The 24,388-nt window shown below is 40.7% G+C and overlaps 1 protein-coding gene across 1 annotated transcript in view; it reads right to left on the bottom strand.

Annotated features, from left to right (window-relative positions):
- Positions 1-24,388, bottom strand: part of COL4A6 (collagen type IV alpha 6 chain) — a 312,034-nt gene that overhangs the window by 29,302 nt on the left and 258,344 nt on the right. The window contains exons 9-23 of the mRNA XM_015591655.2: positions 23,092-23,154; positions 22,235-22,270; positions 22,016-22,057; positions 20,880-20,972; positions 19,506-19,559; positions 12,721-12,780; positions 11,624-11,668; positions 11,125-11,178; positions 9,820-9,889; positions 8,665-8,772; positions 7,627-7,767; positions 6,618-6,722; positions 4,748-4,908; positions 4,074-4,253; positions 3,332-3,515 (exon numbers count right to left, since the gene is read on the bottom strand). Coding sequence (XP_015447141.1) covers positions 3,332-3,515; positions 4,074-4,253; positions 4,748-4,908; positions 6,618-6,722; positions 7,627-7,767; positions 8,665-8,772; positions 9,820-9,889; positions 11,125-11,178; positions 11,624-11,668; positions 12,721-12,780; positions 19,506-19,559; positions 20,880-20,972; positions 22,016-22,057; positions 22,235-22,270; positions 23,092-23,154 — 1,396 coding nt within the window. The remainder of the gene's footprint in view (positions 1-3,331; positions 3,516-4,073; positions 4,254-4,747; positions 4,909-6,617; positions 6,723-7,626; positions 7,768-8,664; positions 8,773-9,819; positions 9,890-11,124; positions 11,179-11,623; positions 11,669-12,720; positions 12,781-19,505; positions 19,560-20,879; positions 20,973-22,015; positions 22,058-22,234; positions 22,271-23,091; positions 23,155-24,388) is intronic.

Below are 24,388 nucleotides of genomic sequence, written 5' to 3'. Positions count from 1 at the left end.
GGATATACTTCCTTTTGCCTCAGACCAGTCCTGTATTACCACACCATACTTGTTTATCAAATCAGAAGGTCAACATGATGAGAAGGTAAGGACTTCACATTGTACTGGTATCTGGCTCTTTTACTTTACACCCTTAAATTCAGAGCCTTCTCCCCAACAAAGCAGAAAGCAGCTGTACCCATGTTCTGTTTTATAAGTGTAACAGAATTCCCTCCACTAATGCCAAGATACATATTCAGAATAAGAAGCATGTCTGATTATCAAGATTCTAACATCTCTGTTTACTCTGAATCCAATGAATAAATATCAGATGTGCATGGATCCTTCCAGGTACCTCCCAAGGCTAGTTATAGCCCCTGTTAAGTTCTTTAAATGAAGGTGCTTGCGACAGAGATCAGCCAAACCATCAACATGCATAGTGAAAGAAATCAGCCCCTCTCAGAGACTGCATGGCCACTTACTCCTCTGTACTCCCTCCCAGGAGTTATGTGCTAAGGAATCTCTGAAGCAGTGTCAGTGTTAGCCTTTGCACCCTAGCCTTAGGATCACCCCTCCTCAACCAGGCACTCCAGAGTGGTACTCAGGCCATTGTGAGTGTCTGAGATAAATGTGAACAAAAAGGAAGAGGAGGGGAGGTTGCCACCATTGGTATTTGAGAACCTCCTGACCTGGCTAGCTCTCACTTTCCTCTGTATCTAAGTCTCTTTTACCAACTTTCTCCTTATAGCATCAGTCACCTAGACCAATCAAGTAAAGAAGAAAATTTAACCAGAAAAGAAGTTCCCTAAGGCCCAAGGGATGTCTTTTCTGAAGCTCGAGTATGTCCATCAATCAAATTCCCTTTTTGGATTGAGTGGAAAGTGCTGACATCCATACAGGATCAAGGACAGAGTAGCTGCTTTAGTAATAACCAGAATGATGGGTTATTATGAGTATCTGGGTCAGAGCCTCTTTAGAAACAGCCCATTATCTGCCTGTCCCATGTTTGTAATAATTTACACTACTAGGTTGAAAGGCTTCTGATGACTACATTCCCTTTCCTGGCAAGACAACTGTCCTAGCCTGGGCCACCACTAGTTGGTGTGAGGAACAGCATCTTCATTTTTCATGGCAACAGTAACGACCACAATGCAAATGTCTGGGACTCACAAGTTACGTGTTTTTAAAATTGTGTGGAAAATAAGCTAGGTTTGAGGAATTATATTTGGTTGCCATATAAAGAAAATGAAAGCTAATGCTCTTAAATTGAAGTAAGTTTTTGGAAAGTCTTGGTATCACAATAAGAACATTTTCTGCAGAAGGCATCTCCCAGGCTATAGCTTACTATATCATTATATTCCTAAGAACTTCCTAACAAAGGTTGACATAAAAATGGTCTCGTGGGCTTCTTTCCATCGACTGAGCCTGTTTTCAAGCAGTTGGAATGTTGAGAATATCCAGATTTGAGTGTGTGTAAGTTCATATGTACCATATTATTATAACTCAGTTTAAAACCTGGTTGCCTGCAAAATGGGTTGACTTAGAATGAAGACCCAATTGGTGGAGGAGCAGTGGATTGATCATGAATAATGTCTTTGGAAACAGGGCTGAAGGCAAAGCTATATCTGATGCCACGAGTTCCAAAAGGTAGGATAATTTTGTTTGATACAATTTCTCACAGCTTTCATAGAAATTTATGAACTGAAAAATGACTTGGTTTTAAGAATATTAAATAATCAATTTTTAATCTATACCATTTTCCTTGTTATACCAGTTCACAAAATTAGATTTTAAAATAAACAAAAATTTACAAGACCTTGTATCATCTTTTTTGGTAATTCTTCAAGGTGGCAAGGTGGAAAGAGGAGAAATAGATCTAAGAAATAGCCCTTTGGTTTTGGGAAGGCCTTTTCTTCTGCAAGTATATATTAGTCTCCTCTGGAACATTTCACTACACTAGAAAGATTGAGAAATGCTAAAAAAGTATTACTCACTTTCCCTAGAATCTAGAGGCTTATAAAGCAGTTTGAAAAAGTGAAAGCATTAATGAAAGTAAATATATAATTTAAGTGGCAATTACATACTATGGAAGTCAAGGGAAGGCTTAGTGGAAGAAGTAGAGCTTATATTGAACCCTGAAAGATGGCTAGGATAGAGATAAAAGGAAGGGAATTCCAAAAAAAGGCAACATGGGCAAAATGTTGGAAATTAAAAATGAACATATTGTGTTTGGGGACAGTGAAAAATACTGTTGTCTTAAGTGTTTTTTTTTTTTTTTTCAAATTATGATGAGCGTGAGATAAGGTTAGGTTAGAAAGGAGTTTGGTCATTATCCTCTATTCAGTAGAGACCATTTGTGGTCTTGGACTAGGGGAATAACACAATGGTATCAGTACATTACAGATATTGAATCGGCACCAGTGTTTATAGTAGAATTGAGTAGAGAAAGTCTGGAGGTAGGACATGAGAAACTGCTTAGTAATATGTTGTCATTGACTCACCTAACCATCCACCCATTTGTTCATCCATCCATCCACCTATCTGTCCAACTATCCATTTATTCCAATGAGCATATAGGTATTTGATAAGCTAGGCATGAGATGGGAGTTAATAGCAAGAAGAGGAAGGGAAGAATATAAGAAGCATTCAAAATGAAGAATAAAAAATCAATTTCAAGGTTTCAAACTTCAGATGATTGTAAGAAGTGTGGAAACACAAAAGTTGTGGAAACATAGAAGTTGAGATAAAGAGCTGTTCTGGCTATGTGGTAGAAGGCAAATTATTAGCACAGCACTTTCACAATCTATAAGCAGGTCACTCATAATAACTCCTGAAATTCTAGTAGAAAAACTACGTACATAAATGGAAGAGATTTAAGGTATGAAATGGAGATCAGACTATATACAACTAAGCTCTCTGCTCAATCTGAGATCTCGTGAATTAAGGAAAAGTTCTTCCCTATTGATGATATCACCATACAATTTAGAGAACACCTTGTCCAATCTCCCACTCATTACTTTGATGGCACTCATCATTAATGGTCATCCAAATTCTGCTTGAAAATTTCCAGGGATTATGAGCTCATAACCTCCCAAGGCAGCTCTGTTACATTTTCAGACTGTAAATTAGGAAGTTTTTCATTAAGTAGAGCTGAAATCTATATTGTTCTATGTAAGCATACCACAATACATCTATGATCCTTTTTCCACATGAAAACCCTTAAGAGGATTGAAAGTAGTGATTATAACCAACCAAGTCTCTTCTTATGATACATTTCATGCATCTGGGACATACTTATACTCTATGAGGGGTCAGTTTTCTAAGTTCAAAGCCATCTGATTCCCTGACTTACCTGGAGGCCCAGGGAGGCCTTGATTCCCTGGCAATCCATGTATTCCTTGGTCTCCAGGAAGCCCACGAGGTCCAGGAGATCCTGGTAGCCCAATTCCTGGGAGGCCAGGTAGACCACTATGGCCTTTTTCACCAGGGATTCCAGGTAATCCCTTTTCACCTGGGAAGCCCTGTCCATCATCACCCTAGACAACACATGAGAAGAATGGAAGCCCAACTTAGAGATCTATGTGGAGAGCTTTCTGACTGTAGAAAAGAGGTGACCAGTGTGACCACTGCTTAGTTGTTGTTGTTTTTTGTTGTTGTTGTTGTTAAAATTCTGTCATTCTAGTTTATCAATTAAGTCCTCTAAGTTTAGTTAGTGGGAATGAAGCTTGTCAACCCTGGGTAATCTGATAATGCAAAAAGTACTAGATCAGTGGGCATCACAGGAAGCAGCTGGATTATTTGCAAGGGAAAGCTACTGAGAATCTGAAGTATTTTAAGTGATATGGCCCATTATTACTAGCATTTATCAAATGAGACAATGATCTATTCTGAGAAAAAGATTCCTATTTTACAGAAAGGAAAAACAGCAAAAAGTGTCAGTGGAAGAGGCAGGAAAAAATGTTCTGGACTCTCTGTTCTGTCCTGTCTAATAGTCCAGTGGCCATCAACAACCCCTACCATCCCCCCACACACAAAACTTTCCAAGTCACGTGTGAAGATTTATGGAGCAAATCACCCAAGAATGATCAACTTACCGGAAGACCTGGCAGACCTGGTAAACCTGGTATTCCATCCTTGCCTGGTGCTCCTGTATCACCAGGGAGACCCTGGGGGCCAGGATCACCCTGTTTCCCTGGCATCCCTAATCTTGTACTGAAAGTTGGTTCCCCTTTCTTTCCTTTGGGACCTGTAGGACCTTGAGGCCCAAATAAACCCTGAAAAAGAGACAAAAGGGAATGATAAGGAGACACAGACTTAATAGACTTCTGGCACCTAGCATAGGTCTAACATAAAGCAGGTCCCTGAGTATACTTCAGCACTACTATAGGCACTTGATTATGTCATCATCTTGAATTATAATTGCTCATTTATTTTCTTATTTTTTTTCTAAATTTTGAAATCTTTAACTATGGTAACCTTGCTTTAATTCCAATGTTTATCTTCAAGACCTAGCACAGTGTTAGGCAAATGTAAATAATTTTGTGAAAAGAAGGGAGGGATTAAAGGAGAAGGGAGGGAATATAGGTAGGTTAAAGCAGAAAGGGACATTAGAGATCATCTAGTCCTCTTTCTTCATACTATAAATCAAAAACTTGAAGCTTTGTTTTATCCTCATCTTTCTTTTATCTTTTAGAAAAGTGATTAGTGAAAAGAGGAGAACTGAAAAGCTCCCATTGTACCCTCAGGGCCAAAGTTTGCCCAGACTTACTAGAGCCCCTGGTGGGCCCGGTGGGCCCCCAAAGCCTGGATCTCCTCTGGTTCCTTTAAGGCCTGGCAGGCCTATGTGACCTGGTGGCCCAGGCAGGCCTGGATCCCCAGGTGGTCCATTGTTAGGGACACCACCATCACAAGCACAAAAACCTGAATCCCCTGGGAGAAAATAAAAGACAGTATTAAACAATGTCAGCCATCTTTCCAAAAAGAAGGAAGACATGACAGTGGTAATCTGTGACTTCAACAACTCCATGGAGGCAATCAAAAGGCACATGAACAGACTCAAATGAACTGTATTCACTCTCTATCAAATGACATCTGTGCTAGTAATTTGAATTCCATTAGTCTTGGATGGGGCCCAGACATCAGTGAGTCTAATGTACAGCCAGAGTTGAGAGCCACTGACCTATGCTAACCAGTTGACAGTCTGGAATCCAAGCCACTCAAAGGTTCTCTTCACCAAAATGTCATTTCCCCTGTCTTTTGTACACACAAACAAATGCAAAATAAACTGATGATAACGATTTCAGCAAAGCACCTCTGAAGAGGCATCAAGGAGTCACTAGCACTATAGGCCAGCCACCTATACCTTCCATGTTTATGGAAAATGAGAATTTGGGCCAATATAGGTGACTCTGAGTTCCCCTATAATTCTGAAGGACCTCTTATTACTTTTAGAAAAGTGATAATTCCTGAAACTCTGAGAGAACAATCTGTTCTCCAAATTAGCATTTTTCAACTGTGATCTATGGACTTTCTGCATAAGTCATCAGCTTGCTGGGCCGTACCCTAGATCTAGTCAATCAGACTCTCAGGAGGCCAGACCCAAGAAATTAATTTTAGTTATCTTTTCTAGGTGATTCTCATGCATAATGAAGCTTGAGAATCACTATCCTAATTAGAGAAAACCTTCTGGCCCAATGGGAATGTAGAAGGGGAAGCATTAGAGTTGTCCCTCTTTTAGGAGAGAGAATGGCATTGAAAAGTAGATTATCTCTGTAGTGAGTCAGGAAAGGGCCAAGGTTAATATCCTTAGTCAAGACTTGAAAATTAATGTCCTTTCCCCAAAACAGTCTTCCTTGGATATGAATAGTAGAGATGAAGCTTTCAAAAACTTCTGAACTAGCTCAAATACTTACTGACACTTTATAATAGGCATTGAGAAAAGAGAGTAGTAAGTTAGGATCTCTCTGTTTGAGTTTGAGGAGAGCTGTGAATTGCTTGAGAGCAGAGGAGAGACTTCAGGTACTCGAAACCACTAGGCCATCCCCAAACCTCTCTTCAGCCAGTTGTTTCACATCTTCATCCAACCTGGCCTGGATTGCAACTATAATGAATTGATTCATTTGAGCTTTAGCATCTTCCCCTCAGAGTATGAAATGTAGGAATGATCTAAAGGCAACAAGCAGATGGAGAGAGCAGTGCAGCTGAAGACTGGCATAATCAATGGGTCCTTCAACATCAGTGGGGGCTGAAGTTGTTTCCCTGGAGCCAGTTGGCTTTTTCAAGTGCCAGGTATTGACCTGTTCAGAGCCCTTTTGTTCAGGCTGGAAGTAATGATAAGTGACTTCCACTCTTGGCTTTGCAAACTGGGAGGGGGCTGCATAATGTGCTAGTTAACACTTTGGACTGCTGGCATAGCTTCTGCAGGTGGAGGAGGTAGGAAGAGTAGCCTGTGAGCCCCTTTGTTCTGTGTGACCTCAATCGCCAACCTCACTCTTAGTGACCCAAATATAGCACTTCTAATAATCTTCTAATCGAATCCCCAGTCAAGATCCAAGATTGCTTCCATTCAGATTCCTAAGGCTATTGGTTTGCTCATTCCCTGGAAAGCCTTCTCCAGGGAGTCCGGGGAATAAAATCACCTTTAACTCCTTTGAGACCTTGGTTTCCTTTTGGACCTCGTTCTCCTCGGAGACCAAGGAACCCTGGCTCTGTGTTCTTTAGGGTTCCAGTCTCAAATGCCAGACCTTCAGAAAAAAAAGAAACAAGAAATTGGCACCTTACATGAGCCTGGGCTCATTTGACTCAGTATAGCAGCTCTTTCACCAAGGTGTGGGCTCTTAAGGTTCAACAACCAGGGCAGAGACACCCACATGCAAAAAATCCAAGACAGGGACCTGAGGTCTGCAGCAAGTCCATCTTCTGTTGGCTCTATTTACTCTACTACTATTTACAGAATGTCTACCATGTTCTAGGCAGTGGACCAGACTACTGGGGATACAAGAATGACCAAGGCAGCTTCAGTAACTCAGCAGTCCCAATGTCTATCCTAGAGAGTCCTCTTAGGACAAAAGAGGAAATAGATGCAAACTGCAGTGGTAATGGGATTTAGGTTACAAAGAAACATGCTGGGCATATTTCCAGCCTTTCTCTTTGAATCTAGAATCTCACACTCAGATAGAAGATCTATGGAGAAGAAGCCCTGTGGAGGCTTTTAGCAGCCACCTTGAGGATCCAGGCTTGGCTTCCCATTTCTTGGGCTCTCAGCCTACCCCTGAGGACCAGGGAAAGATTGGAAGAGTCAATGCTTCATCTTCAGGAGCTGTAAGACCAGAGGCCTAGAGGTTAACAGTGAAGGATGGAATGAAATGAGTACAAAAATTAGAAGGCATTAGGTACTGTTTGGTCATCAAGATGGCCCTAGCTTGCTTGTTCTGTCATGAATGCTCTGACTGCTGTGGTTTCTAACCTGTAGAAGCAGGGCTCTGATTCGGAGAGGATGGGGCCTTCATCATTGCCTCTCTGCAGTTATCATGTGTCCTGGATTAGCTGTTTCACTTATAAAATGCTTCCTCCCTCAAAAGTCATGACTGTTCTACAGTCTGGATCACACCTGAGTCTCAAGACCGAAGAGAGAAATGAGCAACTTACCAGGTGGGCCTGGCAGGCCTGGTAAACCTGGCAAACCATCTTTGCCAGGAAAGCCAGCTTCCCCAATTGTGGTGCGGCCTGGGTTTCCTTTGTCTCCTTTCAAGCCTGGATACCCTTGGGGCCCTAGGGCACCTGGCGCACCTGGAAAGATAAGCCCCCACAAAAATGCTGAGTATATCACCCTACTTACTCTTCAGGGGTATTATATTCAGTGGCATACACTGGAAACTAACTCCAAGGGAAGAATTTGTATGAGAGTTAAACGGGTCCTTAGGAATCATTTAGCCTAACCTCTTGGTAAATTAAGGCCCAAAGACACAATAAAACATGGTTAGGGGTGTGGAGATTCTTAGTGGCAAACTGGGTCTATAGCCTCACTTCTTGATTTTTTCCACTTTGGTGCTGAGATCAGCTGTACCTCTTCCAAGTGACTGCTTTAAAAGCACAGGTATCCTTACAGAGAGGCCCATCTTCAAGGAATTTAGAAATTAGTGCCTTTAAAAGTAATATCTGAGGATTTATATTTGGGACATAACTGCCCCTCAGACTCAGGCATGCTCTTTCTATTTTTACTACTATAGAATGACATATATGTATGCCCCTCCAATGACTGTTTTTTAGGGTACCATCCATAGGATCCTTAGACCATATAGTGCCTGAGTGAGGATCTGGGTTCAAACTTTTTTCTGGGCTTTTGTTAGTCCCTTCTTGCAAGCATCGACTGGGAAGGCATATCTTCCAAAGTGTGATAGGGCTCTGGCAGTCCAACCCAGGCCCCTTTGGATGCTGCAAACCTTGGACAGTCTTGGATTGCCTTTTTAGCTATGATACATTATTGAGGCCAAAGGAAAGATGACCACTGAAGTCCTCTTCTCATATATATTAGTCTTGGGCTGCCAGTGGAGAGCTATTGACTATAGTCAAACTTTCCTTTGACTTTGGACAGGTACGCACAAGACCAGAGGTATAGAAGGGGGATGCTGGATACAGAGTGGAAAGAGGACTTATCAGTACAGGAAGTGTGTTAGTTTCTTTTACCCGGTGAAGCTGGTAAGCCAGGGATGCCAGAAGAGCCAGAAGGGCCCTGGATACCTTCATCACCTTTAGGTCCTGGGAGGCCTGGCATACCGGGGTCTCCAGGATAACCTGATATTGCAATGGAAAAAAAATCAGTAATGCCACAAATTGCCTAAGAAGGCATTTGCCACAAAATGCCTAAGAAGAGCTTCAAAGAGATATCTTCAGTAAGAAGTGCCTTTCTTGCCCTTCACAGATCTCTCATATGATAATGGTCTCATGTGATAGTGGGCTTACTTGCGCCAAGGTTCCACTAGAGTTCAGAACTGGTCTAGCCAGGGCTTGCTTTCTATGGTAAGATCTGGTTAGCACTAAGAAGTTTCTTCTACTACTAGTAGTAACCTTCTGTAATATCTCAACTGTCTACCACTTGGGTTAAGGTGCTGAAATCTACTTCTACACATAGATTTCCTGGGAGTGGAACATAGGAAGCCACTGTCAGCCATTAATATCTCAGTTTCAATGAGTTTACCAGACTGGGCATGCGCCTGAGAGGATGAGAGGAGAGGGATAAGTTCAGAGACTCAGGTGGAAGAGGCACCATAGTAGAAACCTTTGGTAAAGCAAGAAGTCGCTGGAGACAGTGGGCATACGGATCTTTGGAGAAGGCAAAGGGAAGAGGTGGGCACACACAGTAACTAGAATAAGGAGAGGTGAAGACAAACTTTCAAAGCATCATACTCTTGACAGCTGTTAAACACTTGCTCCCCTAGCCAAAGATACTTTTCCACTTCCAATGAAATTGTCAAGCTAAAGCATGCATGGGATCATGTAGATGAGACCCTGAATAGCCAATAGTATCAGGTTGAAGTCAGCCTAGCTGGGAGGATATTTTTTTAACTGGAAGAACCATTTTTTAGCAAATCCAGGCCCAGGCCAACCCAAATCCTAATCTTGGTAGACCCAACACAAAAATGGAGTGCAGGACTTGGCTTCTTTCCCCAAGGTATTGGAATTAACTTTATTCCTAAAGTTCGGGACCCACGAGAGGCCCTTCGGAGTGTTGGGTTTAGCAGCAAGCCAGTGACTAACAAAATGTTCTTTTAACAATTACAAGGGATACAGAATTTAACTCCATGTCTTTTTTTCTCCACTCAAATCAATTAAAAATTTCACCTGAGATCACAGCACCATCTCTATCGATGAAAACATCTGGACCTGGCAAACCAATGTCACCTTTTTCACCCTGCAAGGATTAAATGCATTAAATGTAAATATTTCTGTGATCTCATCACTCAAGATCTACGTGTCCTCAAAGCCATTCCCTAGGAAAATGAAAGGTTCTTTCTTCTGTAATCCCTGATTTCCAGGGCAAACTAGTTTACAGGTTAATTTCAAAGCCTTATCTATTTAAGATGGTGACACAAGGCAGGCCAGAGGCCTGACACTCAATGGCAAACCTGTCAAGGACAAGAGAGCCCAATTTTATTTTGGAACCCAACTCCAGGACCATCTACTTCTGGGCCTGGGAAACATATCACAGAAATAGACAACATGGCTGCACCCGAGAGAGCAGAGTTTCAACTCTTTTTCCACTCTAAGCAGGCCTGGGTCTCTGCTACTGTTACTGTCTTTGTTAGTGGATGATGCCATGCAAAGGAAGTCAAAGGAGTCCTAATTATCCCCAAAGAGGCACTCAGGTACCAGAATCAGATTCAGTGGTATATCCAGGGTGGGGTGGAGGGAGTGATCTGCTCCAGGTGTAGGCAATAAAGAGATGCAATGTCTTTGAAAATTAAAGAACAAAAATAAAACTGAAAAGTTGGCAATTCTGAGTAATGTCAATAATAAAATATTTCTCTCCTTTTAGAGATGGATTTGCTCCCATAGTCCACCCTTTTAGTCCATCACTGATAAAGTAGTACCTAAGAAATATTCATCAGCTCAGTTTGTTCAAAGTAGGATGCATGAATTTCATGTGAAAAGAGTGACATTTAAAATGTCAAAATATTTCTTAAAAAACGCTTTGTCTCATATATGGCATTCACTGTATCTGAATATTTGTATCCTCTCTCAAAAAAAAAATCCATGTTGAAAATCTAATGCCCAAGTTGATGATATTAGGACATAGAATCTTTGGGAGGTGACTGGGTAATGAAGGCAGAGCCCCCACGATTGGGATTAGCACCCTAATAAATGAGGCTTGAGAGAGCTAGCTCACCCCTTCAACCATGTGAGAACACAGTGAGAAGTAGATAGTTTGCAAGCTGGAAGAGGGCCTTTACCAGAACCAAAGCATATTGGCATCCTGATCTCAGACTTCCAGTCTCCAGAACTGTGAGCAATAAATTTCTGTTGTTTATAAGCCACCCAGTCTGTGATATTTTGTTATAGTAGCCCAAATGGACTAAATAGCATTTATGGCAATTCTTCACTTTTCCACCTACCTGATCCCAGATTTTCACTTCCCAACAACATTACCTTAATTCCTGGCAGTCCATTAAGCCCGGGGAAACCTGAGGACCCCTTCTTGCCCTGTGACAAAATAAAATAATATTTATAACTAAGTTTAATATCTAAGAGCATAAGAGGGGCTGGTCTTTGGGTTAGGCCAAGTGAAATGGCACAGGGATCTTGGCTGTAAAATGTTCCAGAAGGCGATATGGCATGCTAGGTAGCCAACTGGCATGGAGGTACAAGGGCCACAAGGCTAGTGCCTTGCTAGGCACTGATAACATGTTAAAGAAGTATGGCTGCCTCATGACATGACATGGCATGGAACTTAACACTAGATTCTCATTTTTTTTTTGAGTGCAAATAAAAGAAAAGAGTGGCTGAGATTATACCAATAAAAAGAAGATGGGCAATTTGCATTATAAGCAGTGTCCTCCTTTGGATTAATGGCCATTTTAAGTAAAATGATGGGATCTTTTGATTCAGATTTTGTTCACCAAGGATTTAATGATATTAACCAAAATACCTGACTCCCTGGAGGGCCTTGGACTCCATCTAAACCCATGAGACCCTGTAAAGAGAATAGAGGCACCTTAGAAAGATTAATAACCCACACTAGAAAAAGCCACTAGACTTACATAACAAAGCTATTCAACTGAGTTCAGGATTTAGCAGCTCCTAAAATAAGGTAAGATAATGTTCCTAGACCTGGCTTAATGACTTCTTTCTAAACACTAATCCACCATCAGGCTGAATAGCCACACAGAGCATTTTTAAAGAGCTAAATAAATGGAAACATTTTAAGTACTAGGTGGAAATAGGTAGAAAGGCTGGGTGGTATTATAATTAGTCTGCATTAGTTCCAGGTAGTGAGATTTTTAAATACATTGTGGGAGAGCTGCTTGTCTCTCACCTCAAATGCATTCTTTGTTGGCAATTATGTGTTTTCAAGATAAGGGAGTAGGGAAAAGTAGAGAAAGAAGTAGCAGGGTGATGGATGAACATTGATGAATACTCAAAAGACTCTTTAACAAGTTTCATGAACAAGCTGAAAACACAATTCTCTAAAATGTTACTTCTTTAAGGCTAAGGCTGGCCAATTGCTTACAGCCTAAGACCCAAATGCCCGAATCTAGGGATCAGAGAAGCTAACAGTTTTCCACTTTAGCTGAGATTATTGGAAACTGCTCACTCCAATCATTACAATGTTCTAGAACTTCCCAGGCTTGTTTCTGTGTCATAAAGATTGCACTTGGCCCTCTTCTTCCATTCCTGCACCCCTCCTCACCCTTGTCCACATTCCTTTGGGATAGAATAGAATGAAAGCAAGACAATACTCACATAATTCTTTAGCCCAGAAGATAATTATACATGAGGACAAGGAGAGTAAATAGGTTGAGGAGTCACCTAGTATAGAGTATATCATTCCTTATTCAAAAGAGCTGCTAAATCAAAGGAATGGGGCAAAGTGGAAAAAAAGTAGTTTTAAGGACCTGCCAGAAGGTTGAATAAACAAGAGAAGCTGAAGTGGCCATCAAGTTACATAACATAATGATGCAAACAGGAAATAAAATGGACCAGGTGACTTAATGGACCCAGGCAAGCTACATTCCAGGATCGTACCCTAGGTCCTGGTAAACCAGGGATTCCTTTTTCTCCCTTTTCTCCAGCAGTTCCAAATCCCTAAAAAAAAAAAAAAGAAAAGAAAAGAAAAGAAACTATAGTTATAACATTTATTTCTTTATAGATCTCCGGGCTCCATCCAAAGCAAGTAGGTAATTTCAAACCAGCTCCGTTGTCCCACTGGGGAGGCTTACCATGCTGAGTCTCTTGTCACTGCCCAAGAAGCACAGAGGGCTTAAATATAATTTGGACCATTCATTCAAAGTTCTCTTTTGGTTCCAGAAGTAATATATTCTCTCCAAAACACTATTACATGTATTCATAGCAACATGAACTAACTGCATAGAAATGATGAAATATCTGACCTCATTGATTTTGCAGATGGAGAGACTAACACTCAGAAGGTATAGGTGTGTTGTATGGGTTGTATGTTGTATGGGTTAATGAGACAGCCAGGTCTTTGAGCTTCCATTCCAGGGCCATTTCCATGAGAACAGGCTGCCTTCCACCATCTAGGAGCTTGGTTCTTTGACCCACAAATGGAGAATTGTGTTAATCCTTGGGGATCAATACTAGAGGGAAGAGCTTTTGCCCTTTAGAGACATGATGACTGCCTTAGCCTTCTCGGTGGGAAGGAGTCTTTTTATCTCAGTATGGTCTAGAACCCTGCAGGCCCTAGGAGCACTCTAAACGGGGCCGTGACATGGTCTACAACTCCTCTTGCTTTGCTCACAGGAGTTAAGGGCTTTCAGCCATGGACATGACTTTGGGATTCTCTACGAAGAAGCAAAAATACAAAAAGCAAAGTGAGAAGGAGCTTCCTTTCCTCTGGGTCCAAGGCAAGCATATTCTGGGGCCCTGAGATACAGAAGAGTTTATTATCTAAGTGGATAGTCTTTCACGGCCAACTGAATTGAGACCATTTTGTTGTTATTGTTTAAAAATTGGACTTTCTGGAACATAGACTTTGGCAAACAACATTTAGGTCTATTGTGAGAGTAAAAGAAGCAGTGAAGCTTTCTTAGATGTAAGTTTGTGATAGATGCTAAATGTTGTGGCACATTACCTGATGTCCTCTTGATGTGACCTGGCTCAACCTGTTGTGAAGGCACTGCTCCAATACAGGTTTTCTTTCTTTCTTTCTTTTTTTTACAATGTAGTTTTTCTTCCTCTTACATACTCAGAGTATTCCCATGGGTACTGAAAACTGGCTGAATAGCTCTTAGCTTTCTATGCTTAAGTTTTCATTTTCTTTTGTTTTTTTTTTTTCCTTTTGTTTGTTTGTTTTTATGTTGGTTGTTTTGTTTTGTTGTCTTTTTATTGGGAGAGAGTGTGTATTCATGAAGGGTCTGATTCAAAGCAAGCTTTGGTTTCTATTTGCCTTTCTCTACGTTTATAGTTCTGTGTCAAATAGCTGAGACTTCATGCTGAATAAGATTTCTATTTAACAGGTCTGTGGGTCACATTGAATGCAAGTTTATTTAAAATCTTACTTCTGCATCTCAAATAGGAAACCAAGGCACGATGCCACCTGGAAGAATGTGTCTATTGGCCTCTAAAGTGAAATACTTCATGCAGCCTTGCCTGGCCTTTCCATCGGAAGCTCTGGCAGACCACGCTCCCCAAAACTCTTAAAGCACTAAGATGGGCTATATATGAAAGTTTGTAAGCAGAAGGTCTATATCACACTCACTTCTGTCTCCTCCAAGGCACATTACCGCAGGCTGAACACATACAAGGTAGTCCAATACATACTTGTTGACTTAAGTGGAATAATGACCCAGAGAACAAAAGTGTTGCAAAGGGTCAGGGAAAGAATGTCTAGGAATTGTCTCGTGCCCCCCACCTATCTTGCCATGGTTGTAAAGGCAAGAGGTCCTTGTCCTCCTTCAGAAAGCAAAATGAGCCTTTGGACTCTTGGTTTCTGAAAGAGAGAGGGAGAGAGAGAAAAAGAGGGAGAGAGAGAGGGGCAGGATTCCTACAGTGCGATTCCCGCCCCTGAGCTGTGTCCCAGGCAGTAGAGAGAGAGAGAGAGAGAGGGAGAGGGAGAGAGAGAGAGAGAGACTGAGAACTTGTGTTACAATCGAACAAAAACAAATACATAAAAAGTTGAAAAGGAAAAAAATAAAGTAATTGTTGACTGTGGATTAAAGCTAATAAAAAATAGATGACTTGGCAAGATATTGGGCTGTAGGCTCAGCTTATCTCCCAGTACATGACTTTGCTGAACAAACTATTCTAGCAAGATGTCCTGGAACCTGGCCCTGTCACAGCCAGTCCTCGTCATGAGTTGTCCTGTGCCCACTGTTCCCACACTCCTTCTCACCTGTGGCCAGAAGAGCCTCATTAAAGTACTAGCTTGGTTGTTTATAGGCCTTGTCTCCAAGGCCCTGGTCTCCTGGTATTTTTGGTTCAAGGATATTAGTGGCTCTGCAAAAATTCAATTTCAGTCACCTGGCAGGAGTAAGGGGGATGACATAGTCACTGAGGGAAGGTAAGGAGGGTGGTACAAGAAAAAGGCAAGCTGAGTTATAAATTAGTCCTGGGCATGTAAAGTATAACATATGGAATATAGTTAATAATATCATAGTAACTATGTATGGTAACAGATGGTTACTAGACTTATTGTTGTGATCACTTTGTAAGGTATATAAATGTCTAATCACTAATTTGTGCACTTGAAACTAATATAATATTGTATGTCAACTATAATTAAAAACAAAATATAAAAAAATAAAATAGTTATAGCCAAAAAAAAAAAAGAAAGAAAAGGAAAAAGCAAACTGTAAACACTAGGCTGGAACCAGGGGTTGTCAGGCCCCACTGCCCAGTGAGAGACACTTGGGCCACTGGTCTTCAGAGGCATGCTTCCCTGAAAGGCAGGCCACTATGCTGCCACATACTGCTTGAGCTTCTCCAGAACCTAAAGTGGCTCCCCCACGACCCCAGTGAAGGCAATGGACATGGCTAGATCCCCCCACAGCAAGACCAGTTTCTCTAACTGAGGAAGGCAGGAGGGAGGTTGAAGCACGAAAAAGGGGAGTGAGGCTGTGGGAAGGAATTTGTGGTAATATTTTGGAAGCGAAACTGCAGAAATCTGTTCTACTTGGCACTGCAGGGGTGACTTGAGATTTGAAATGAGAGGTTAGGAAAGTCTTTCTCAACTCTGGCCATGTCACACTGTTGCTATTGCCCCTCAGGCTGCCAGGGCCCGGGGCCTAGGGCCTAGCTTAAGTCTGGCAACCTAGGCTCCTTCTCCAGAGAACCTACCTGAAGTGCCTGGAAAGCCTGGTGCTCGATTGAAGGAGAACCACATGTGCTCAGTAACTGTCTCAGATCCATTCAATAGGTATCTCAGGATATGTGAATTTTCTCTCTTCTCTCTCAACTCATCTCTTCCATTTTGCCCTACCCCTACGTTCATTGGTCCCTCGGACAGAGGGCACACAGGTATATGATTCTCTCTGACAGTCTGTATGGGAGTACCTGTGGCCTACAAGTGTGACTGTACTCCCGGGGACAATGGGGTGAAATGTGTGAATCTGAGACTGAGTCAGAAAATCAGGGATATTTGGTCACTGCAGAGGGCAAGAGAAAGATGAGGACTAAATTTATGAGGTTGGCCCTATGTCAGCAGCTCCTGCAAAGTTTAAGGCTGAGAAGAAAAGGAAACAAATGGTTAAAGGAGACAGTTTGGATTCCCTAGAGATTTACATCTTTAGTGCTGCCTTGTTTCTCAGTTAGTGTGGATAATTGAAAGCCTATGTGAGGGCTTTAGATTTGAGAAGTGTGTTTCCTCTGAAAAGCCCAGAGTATCTCAAACAAATTACCAATTTCTTCTCACAACGTTTTTGTCAGAAGGCGTATAAGGTACCTATGATCCCATTAAGCAAACAGAGATGTTAGGAGTGAAGGAGTTTAATGATTTGGCCAGGGTCACACACTGAATCTATGCTAGAGTAGGCTGAGAACTCTGTTTTTGTTGTTGTTGTTTGTTTGTTGTTGTTGTTTTTTGTTTTTTGAAAATATGCTGAAAATATGCTGTGCTATGTAAAGGGAGTTATTTTTTTCCAGCTTGGATGTCTTTACTGGGGTTTCTATTTTTCAGCCCACACTGTGAAACACTGGAAATGCTGAGCTTGAAACCACATTGCAATTTACCATGCAGAATTGTTGTCAGCCAGTCTTTCTTTTAAGGGACAAAAGGGAACACGGTGAAACTGCAGCTGGGGGGATCTTCTGAGGTAAAACTGGGAAGGGAATGGGAGGGAGGATTCTAGCCTAGATAGGCTAGAATTCAAGAAAGCTGAATTTCAGTCTTAATTTGGCTAATAACTTGCTATGTGACTTTGGACAATTCTCTTCATCCATTCAGGCCATGATTTCTTCAACAGTACAAGGAGATAAGCCTAGCCCACCTTGCTTATCTCACAAGCATGATGTGAGTTAACTAGAATCTATGTAAAATGCTCACAAAGGAATGTTGAAACCTTCTTCCCCGACCTGCTTGCAAAGTACTTTGTATTTGTGCTATCCAAGAGAAATATAATGTGAGCTACTATGTTATAGCTATATTAAAAAGTTAAGTAATTAGGTAAGATTAATTTTAATAACATTTTATTTAACTGAATGTATCATAAATATTGTCATTTCAACATGAAAGTAAAAATTGTTAATGAGATATTTGAGATTTTTTTCTAATACCTAGTGTTTTAAATCTGGTGTATACTTTATTTTATACTTACAACATATCTCATTTCAGACGAGCTGCATTTCAAGGGCTCAGTAGCCATATGTGGCTAGTGGTTATCATATTGGACAGTACAGGTTTATACTTTGTAAAGAAACTTCACATATATTGAGAGTTGGGCCTCAAAAGAGTAGGTATGACAAGTGCTATCTTATAGATATATATAGAGGTTCAGAGACTTGAAAAAGCCCCAAAGTTGGAGCTGGGTCTCAAGTCCAGGTGTCTTGTCTCCAGCATTTGGGTCCTTTTCCTTTATGATTCATTAGATATTGAGCTGATTAAAATCGAGTACATTGAACAGATTATTCTCTGTTCCCCTGTGTTTCTACAGAGTGATAGGGATCATCATGGAAGCAACCTGTGCCACTGGCTCTACTGGCTCTGTTTTCTGGACACTTGGAGTGATGCAAAGTGTTTCAAGGAATTGAAAAGAAGAACTAGTCATCCATCTCCACTTTGCCAGCAAATAGGGGCAGGCCAAGTCATCTTTGATTCAGTCATTTCCCTCCTTACCCCTATCCATGAAATTTTTGTCAGCTCCTCTTTCAAAACACATCTTGCAATTTAAGAGGCATATCACTCAGATGTAATGTGTGGGCCTCCTTTGTATTCTGATTCTAACAAAGCAATTATAAAAATGCATTTATGAGACAATCATAAATCTGAATTCTGATTTAACTGATATTAAATAATTACCAATAAGTAATAGTGATGATATTGTCACTATGTTTTAAAAAATTCTTATCTCTTAGAAATACTGAAGTATTTATGATGAAATGATATGTCTGTTATTTGCTTCAGATTGGCCATGAGTTGCTAAATTTTGATGCTGAGTAATAGATATGCAAGGGCATCATTATGATATTCTCTCTACTCTGTATATCTTTGAAATGTTCCATAATAAAAAGTTTAAACTTTTTACATTTTGAATCCATGTACTTCTCTCCATTTTCATTGCTATTATTCTAGTTCAAGTCACCACCATCTCTCACCTGGACTATTTTAGTAGCCTCTGTTTGCTGCCTCACCCTCCCTCCATTCTCTACTCCCCTGCCCCAAGAATGATCTTCTTAAAAATATAAGTCAGAGCCTTCTAATAGCTTCCTACTATATTTAACATAAAAGCCACATTTGACCTTCCAAAGTTTCCATGATCTGGCCCCTCTCTGCCTAGGTTTTGGCCTTGCTCACTATGCTCCCACCCACTCGCCTTCTTGTTCCTCAAAAGCTCTGAGCTTTTTCCAAACTCAGGGGCTTGGCACTTAGGTTTCCCTCAGCCAAAAACAGTCTTCCTGATCTTCATGTGACTTGCTTCCTCATAATATGTACTTCCTCAGAGAAGCCCTTTTCGATTGCTATCCAAATTAGCCCACCCTATTCCCCATCCACACTCCATCCCTATATCCTTTTTTTAAAATTTCTATGTGTCCTTTACTACTATATGAACTTGTTCTTGATTCATTTATTTACTTTTTTATTGTCTGTCTCTCCATCATTCCCTTATTAGAATGTATTCTCCTCAAGGACGGAGACTTCAACTTATTGGACTGTTATTTACTCTTGTAGTCTCAGATCCAGCAGAATGCCTAGAACATAAGGGCCCTCAAAAGGTGTTTGTTGAGTGAAGGATTCTAAGATACAAGGGCAGATAGGAAAGTGAAGATAGGATTACTAAGGTTAACTACCATTTACTGAACAATCGATAAATGCTATACATGTGGTAAGTCATTCATTAGCTTAAGAAACTTGTCCAAGGTCACATAGCTAGAAACTGGTGAAACCAGAAGTCAAGCCTAGGTCTGCTTTAACTCTAGAGTTTGAGCTGATAACTTCTAAGACATATAGTCTGATGAAGAACCATGCTAATGTCCCCATGGGTTCAAGAAACAAGAACATTTTAAATGCTTTCTAAAAACGAAGATGTTGTAATTCTCTACAATAACCATAGGAAGAGGTCTTCTTGTTAGCCTTCTATTGCTATAGATTTTGTCTAGTTGGATCCTTGAATACATGTTGATCATATAAGGAGACTTACCAGGAAACCTGGAGGGCCACTTGTTCCTGGGAAACCCTGAAGCCCTGGTTCCCCCTAGAAAAACAAGCAAAGCTTAGTGAGTAGCAGCAGGAAGCAGTAAACATAAAGGAGATGGCTCCCTTGAACTACTTAGGCTGAGCAGTGGGGAAACAATGGGATATCAGGATTGGGACACCAAAGGGTGGCACAGATTGCCCAGTCTCCCCAACAAGTAACTATACCAGGATGTCATAGTTTAGGGAGCTCTTTGTAGTGTGGGAAGGACCAAGGCCCATGGCAGGGAAAGAAAATTGTCTAAAACAGAATTTCAAATGCCCAGGCTAATTGGGAGATAGAAAGGTTGATCATCTCTTTTATTTCTAGTGGAAGAAATTGTTCAGTGTAATTTATAGCAAATTATAGGCTGCAAAGAAATCAATGGTTTTGGAAAAAGAGTAACAATTACAATTTGGATAGGGACACAACACTTTAATCCGTGTTTCCCTGATATACTAATTTACATATATGTGCCATGGAAGGGCTCCCTAAAGTTTGGGAATGATCAGGGAGGCAGTAAATCTTTCATATGCTTCCAAACTGTTTCCAATCAATGATTACTTCCTGTAAACCTGGAGAAGGCCTGGAGCTATTGCTTCCACAAAGACAATATTAAAGAAATGGGACTAAACACCTTCCCCTGCCTATTCCTTGACCACAGGCACAGAATCACAAAACTTAAGGGAATTCCAGGAAAGAAGGGAATGCAGGTTATTGAAAGATATCTACACACCTCAACAGCATGCAGCCATCTAAACACAACCATATGTACATTCATTCACATAAAAATACAGACTATAAAATATCTTGGTTAAACAGGTCTACAACTTTGGCCTTGGTAGGTGAGTTAGGGCATCTACTGCCACATGGTAGCAGTATATAATTTTTGCAGAGTCAAGTTTTGAGGGCAAATAACTTTTTAAAAAAGGTAACTAAAAAAGCAATCATTTATATCTTATGTGTTCTTTCACAGTGTTTTGGGGACAACATAAGTATTCAGAAAGTTGAGAGTTAGAAGGAAAAAAAACACAACTATTTAATATTTATTTAAAGTTATTTAGCATCTTGATAATTGAATCTATAAAACTGAAACACAGGAAATATCACTTAAACAAATACTCAGAAACTCAAACATACTCATATCCACACACCAAAATCCAGAATTTTTCGAAAGCTTTTCAAAAAGGACAAAACAAAGAAGGCTTTGCCAACACTTCCAAGCAAACATCCATTGTTCGGAACTCTCTATCCTTCCAGTACAGTCTGGTTATTAGAGTTGAACTTTGGTACTAATAGGAAAAGACTTATTAATTTTTCCTGTTCTTAAGTGTTCACTACCTTAGATCCTTTCTTTCCTTTGGGAAATCCCATAAATTCCAATTCTCCAGTAGATGGTGGAGGTCCTGCAGGGCCAGGGAGGCCAACATCCCCCTATAAGATCAAAGGGAATGTTAAGCAAAGCAGAAAGCACACAGACCATTTCTTTAGAGGGTGGATTTGTCATCTGGATGTAATTCACGAATAAACTGTCCATTATTTAGCCTCTTCACACTTACCCTTGCATCAAAGAGGAAACAAAACTATTAGTGCCAAGGGGTGAGAAGAATTATAAGCCTCTACAAATGTATTTTGTACCAGCACTGTGGAGGTAGGAAGGAAGATGGATGAAAAGAAACCACAGGTTCATGGTTGCCATGTCATGTATGAAGGGTACTTTAAAAAAAGCAATAAAGGGTTTTGCGCAAGGTGAATGGTCACCTCGTGGCAACAGTGATCAGACCCTAATTGGTCCAGGAGCACAAGAAGAGGCAGTGAAGTCCATATCGGAACATAGGGGTGGGGGGACTGAATCTGCTCTTTGAAGGCAGAGCAATCTACAAGAGGCAGCTATGAAGAGTGGAGAGGACAAGCTCCCAGTCTCCCTTAGGCTTCCAAATCACTGCATGATTTGTACAGAGGGAAAAAGGAGAATAAAGGAGAGGAAATAAAATACAATGGTGAAAGAGTGGTTAGGGAGGAGAGAGGGGATAGAGAGAGGAGGAGAAGGAGGAGCAAGAGGAAGAGGAAGGAAGCAGAAGAGGAGGAGGAGGAGGAGGAGGAAGAGGAGGAAGGATGGAGGTAAGAGGAGAAGCAGAGGAAAAGAAAGAGAGGTGACACAATATACAAAACACCAGGGAAATACCCAAGTGGAAGGAAGAAGAAATATATTTCAAGAGAATATATTTGCAAGACATACATCCTTCACAGGTAGGAAGCGGAAAGACTATAATATTTTGAAAGAGAAAGACCATGATATCATATGTGCGGCATGTGCACATGTATGTGACCCCACCAGAGAATCCACGTGGGGTGGGAAACGCTCATTTCTCAAGGCAAAAATCTAAATATCCTTACATAAGCAGGCACACGGGTGCAGCCAAAGCTGTTTCTTGGAGCGTATGGAATGCAGATGGTATTTTGCAAAATCTATTTACCTTGTCTCCTTTCTCTCCTTGGAAACCTAACCCCATATTTCCCTGGGGCATGGGGTGCAGGGAGGAAAAACAAAATCAATTACTAAACAAACTCCAAGAACTTCAATTGGAATGCAGTCTTTTTACCAGAAAGTGTGTTTCACCAAACCAGAATATCTCTGGGGAAACTAGAGTACTTAGTGGTAGGAATCCAAATGCTCCAAGATGAAGTATACTTACATCAAGACCAGGAAGACCAAGAAAGCCTGGAGGACCCTATATTAAAAATGAATGGAAATAGTTAGCACTTGTTAGTTTCAGCCAAAAAGAACCTTGGCATGTTGAGAGTTACTGGGGTAAGTTTTCCACTGTCTTGGTGTAGCCTGGCTTTTGTGCAGCAAATTCTAGCTCCCTCTCCCATGGTTCCTTTTTTTTTAATCTCCTTTGAAATCTCCCAAATTGACATGATAACCACATTCATGCTACGGTAGTGAAGATTTCATGTGTGATTCCTCCCAATAGGCCAGGAAGTTAAAAAATGATGACCTTATGTGAAGCTATATCAAAGTAATCAGTGGTGATATTTCATGCACTGGAGAGAGAACAATTTGGGGCAAGGCTTTCCCAGAACCACACAGATGACTGGCTATGCTCTTCCTATACCAGTGATGGCAAATAGGTCAGGTATCAGAAAGATAGGTAGGTAGAGTTGTCCAAGGTGCAGTGTTGAGAAGGATTTTAAAGCTGCTTCTGTGTTCAGGATAGGTGATGGTAGTGGTGATATGATTAGCTATCAACATGTGACATGAGTGAAGGGAGTGGATGGTAGCAATATAGGCCAGGTATCTGCCACCTATGGGCTATACTTTAGATTGAGCTAGACTAGGAGGCTTTATAGGTGCAGAGTGGATAGTCAGAAAGACTCTAATAAATAAAGACAACATATAGCTCCTTACAAGAGCACACTTCACTTTAATCCACTAAGAATGGAAGTTGCCTTTCTCCACTAGGAGAGCCTATGTTTACATTAAATTTATGTACACCTATGAATGGTCTGGTGGGGAAGGCATGATTACATGTAGATTTAGGATACTTACTTGTAATCCTGGTGATCCTATGGGTCCTACAGCTCCTGGGGAGCCGGGTATTCCTCGTGGGCCCTAGAGAGGCAAGTTTTTACCAAGATCAAAAAAGCAAGTTTCTCAAGGAAAATGAAAATATATGTCCACAAGAATTACACAAGAATGTTCATAGCAATTTTATTCATAATAGTAAAAAGTTGGAATGTCCCACGTGTCCATTGATAAAAGAATTAATGAACTGTGATGCATCCATACAGTGGGATAAATACTCAACAATAAAAAGTAACAAACTACTGATGTATGAAACAATGTGGATGAATCTCAAAAAAAAAAAAAATTGCTAAGTAAAAGAAGCCAGACCTCAAAGATTCCATAGTGTATTATTCCCTTATTATGAAGTTCTAGACTAGGAAAAACCTGATCTAAGGATGGAAAAAAATCAGAATAGTGGTTGCCTTTGGGGTTAGGTGGGGGCACGGATTGACTAGAAAAGGGCAGGAAGAAACTTTCTGAGGTGATGAGAATGTTCTATACCTTAAGAAGTAAGGGATGGAGAGACTAAGTGAAGTCAAGACTTAGAAGGAAGATAAAGGAAATGTATGACAGCGCAATATTGTTTTGACAATAACTAATAACCTATGGTCTCCTTAGTGATCACAAATCTCTTATTCAGCCTCCAACACCCCCATTCCATAATCTTTATGGTTTATTCATCATGCCTGTGTATGTAGATGAAAACTATACCTTTGTAGGCAGCAAATATAGTAGATGTTCTTCTATAAATTTAATCAACACACTATCTAAGACAATGCTGTTTAGCTCTAGGGGACCTGGATGCCTTTGGTCCTTACTCATTTCTGTTTGCAAGTGTGCTCATATACATCCTGTTTATTGCCTACCTTTTCTCAAACTATTCTCTCTGTTTAGAAAGCTTCCTCCTATTGCCAGCCAGCCTAAACATCATTCACACTTCTGATATGCTACCTTCTCTACCTTAGATATAAAATCTTTCATGATCTATCCTTAGATGGACAGCATCTCTTCCTCAAAGCTTTTGTGGAATTCTTATCCCGTATTCCTATTAGTTTTTCAGAGCCTGGGGTGGGGTAGGGTGGGGCGGAGGGCAAAGACCATGTCTGCATTGTCTCAGGGATCACTCATAGCATTTTGCTGATAGTAGCTCAGTACCTATTCTGAAATGAAAGAAGAAAGGAAGATACCCTGATACAGGAAAGAAGGAAGAAGGAAGGGTTTTTTCTTTTTTCTTTATTTTTTTTTCAATTACAGTTGACATTCAATATTATTTTATATT

The sequence above is a fragment of the Pteropus alecto genome, unplaced genomic scaffold, assembly GCF_000325575.1.
Source record: "Pteropus alecto unplaced genomic scaffold, ASM32557v1 scaffold246, whole genome shotgun sequence".
NCBI lineage: Eukaryota > Metazoa > Chordata > Mammalia > Chiroptera > Pteropodidae > Pteropus > Pteropus alecto.
The sequence above is the reverse complement of the archived record's forward strand: the minus strand, read 5'-3'. Positions and strand labels throughout refer to the sequence as shown.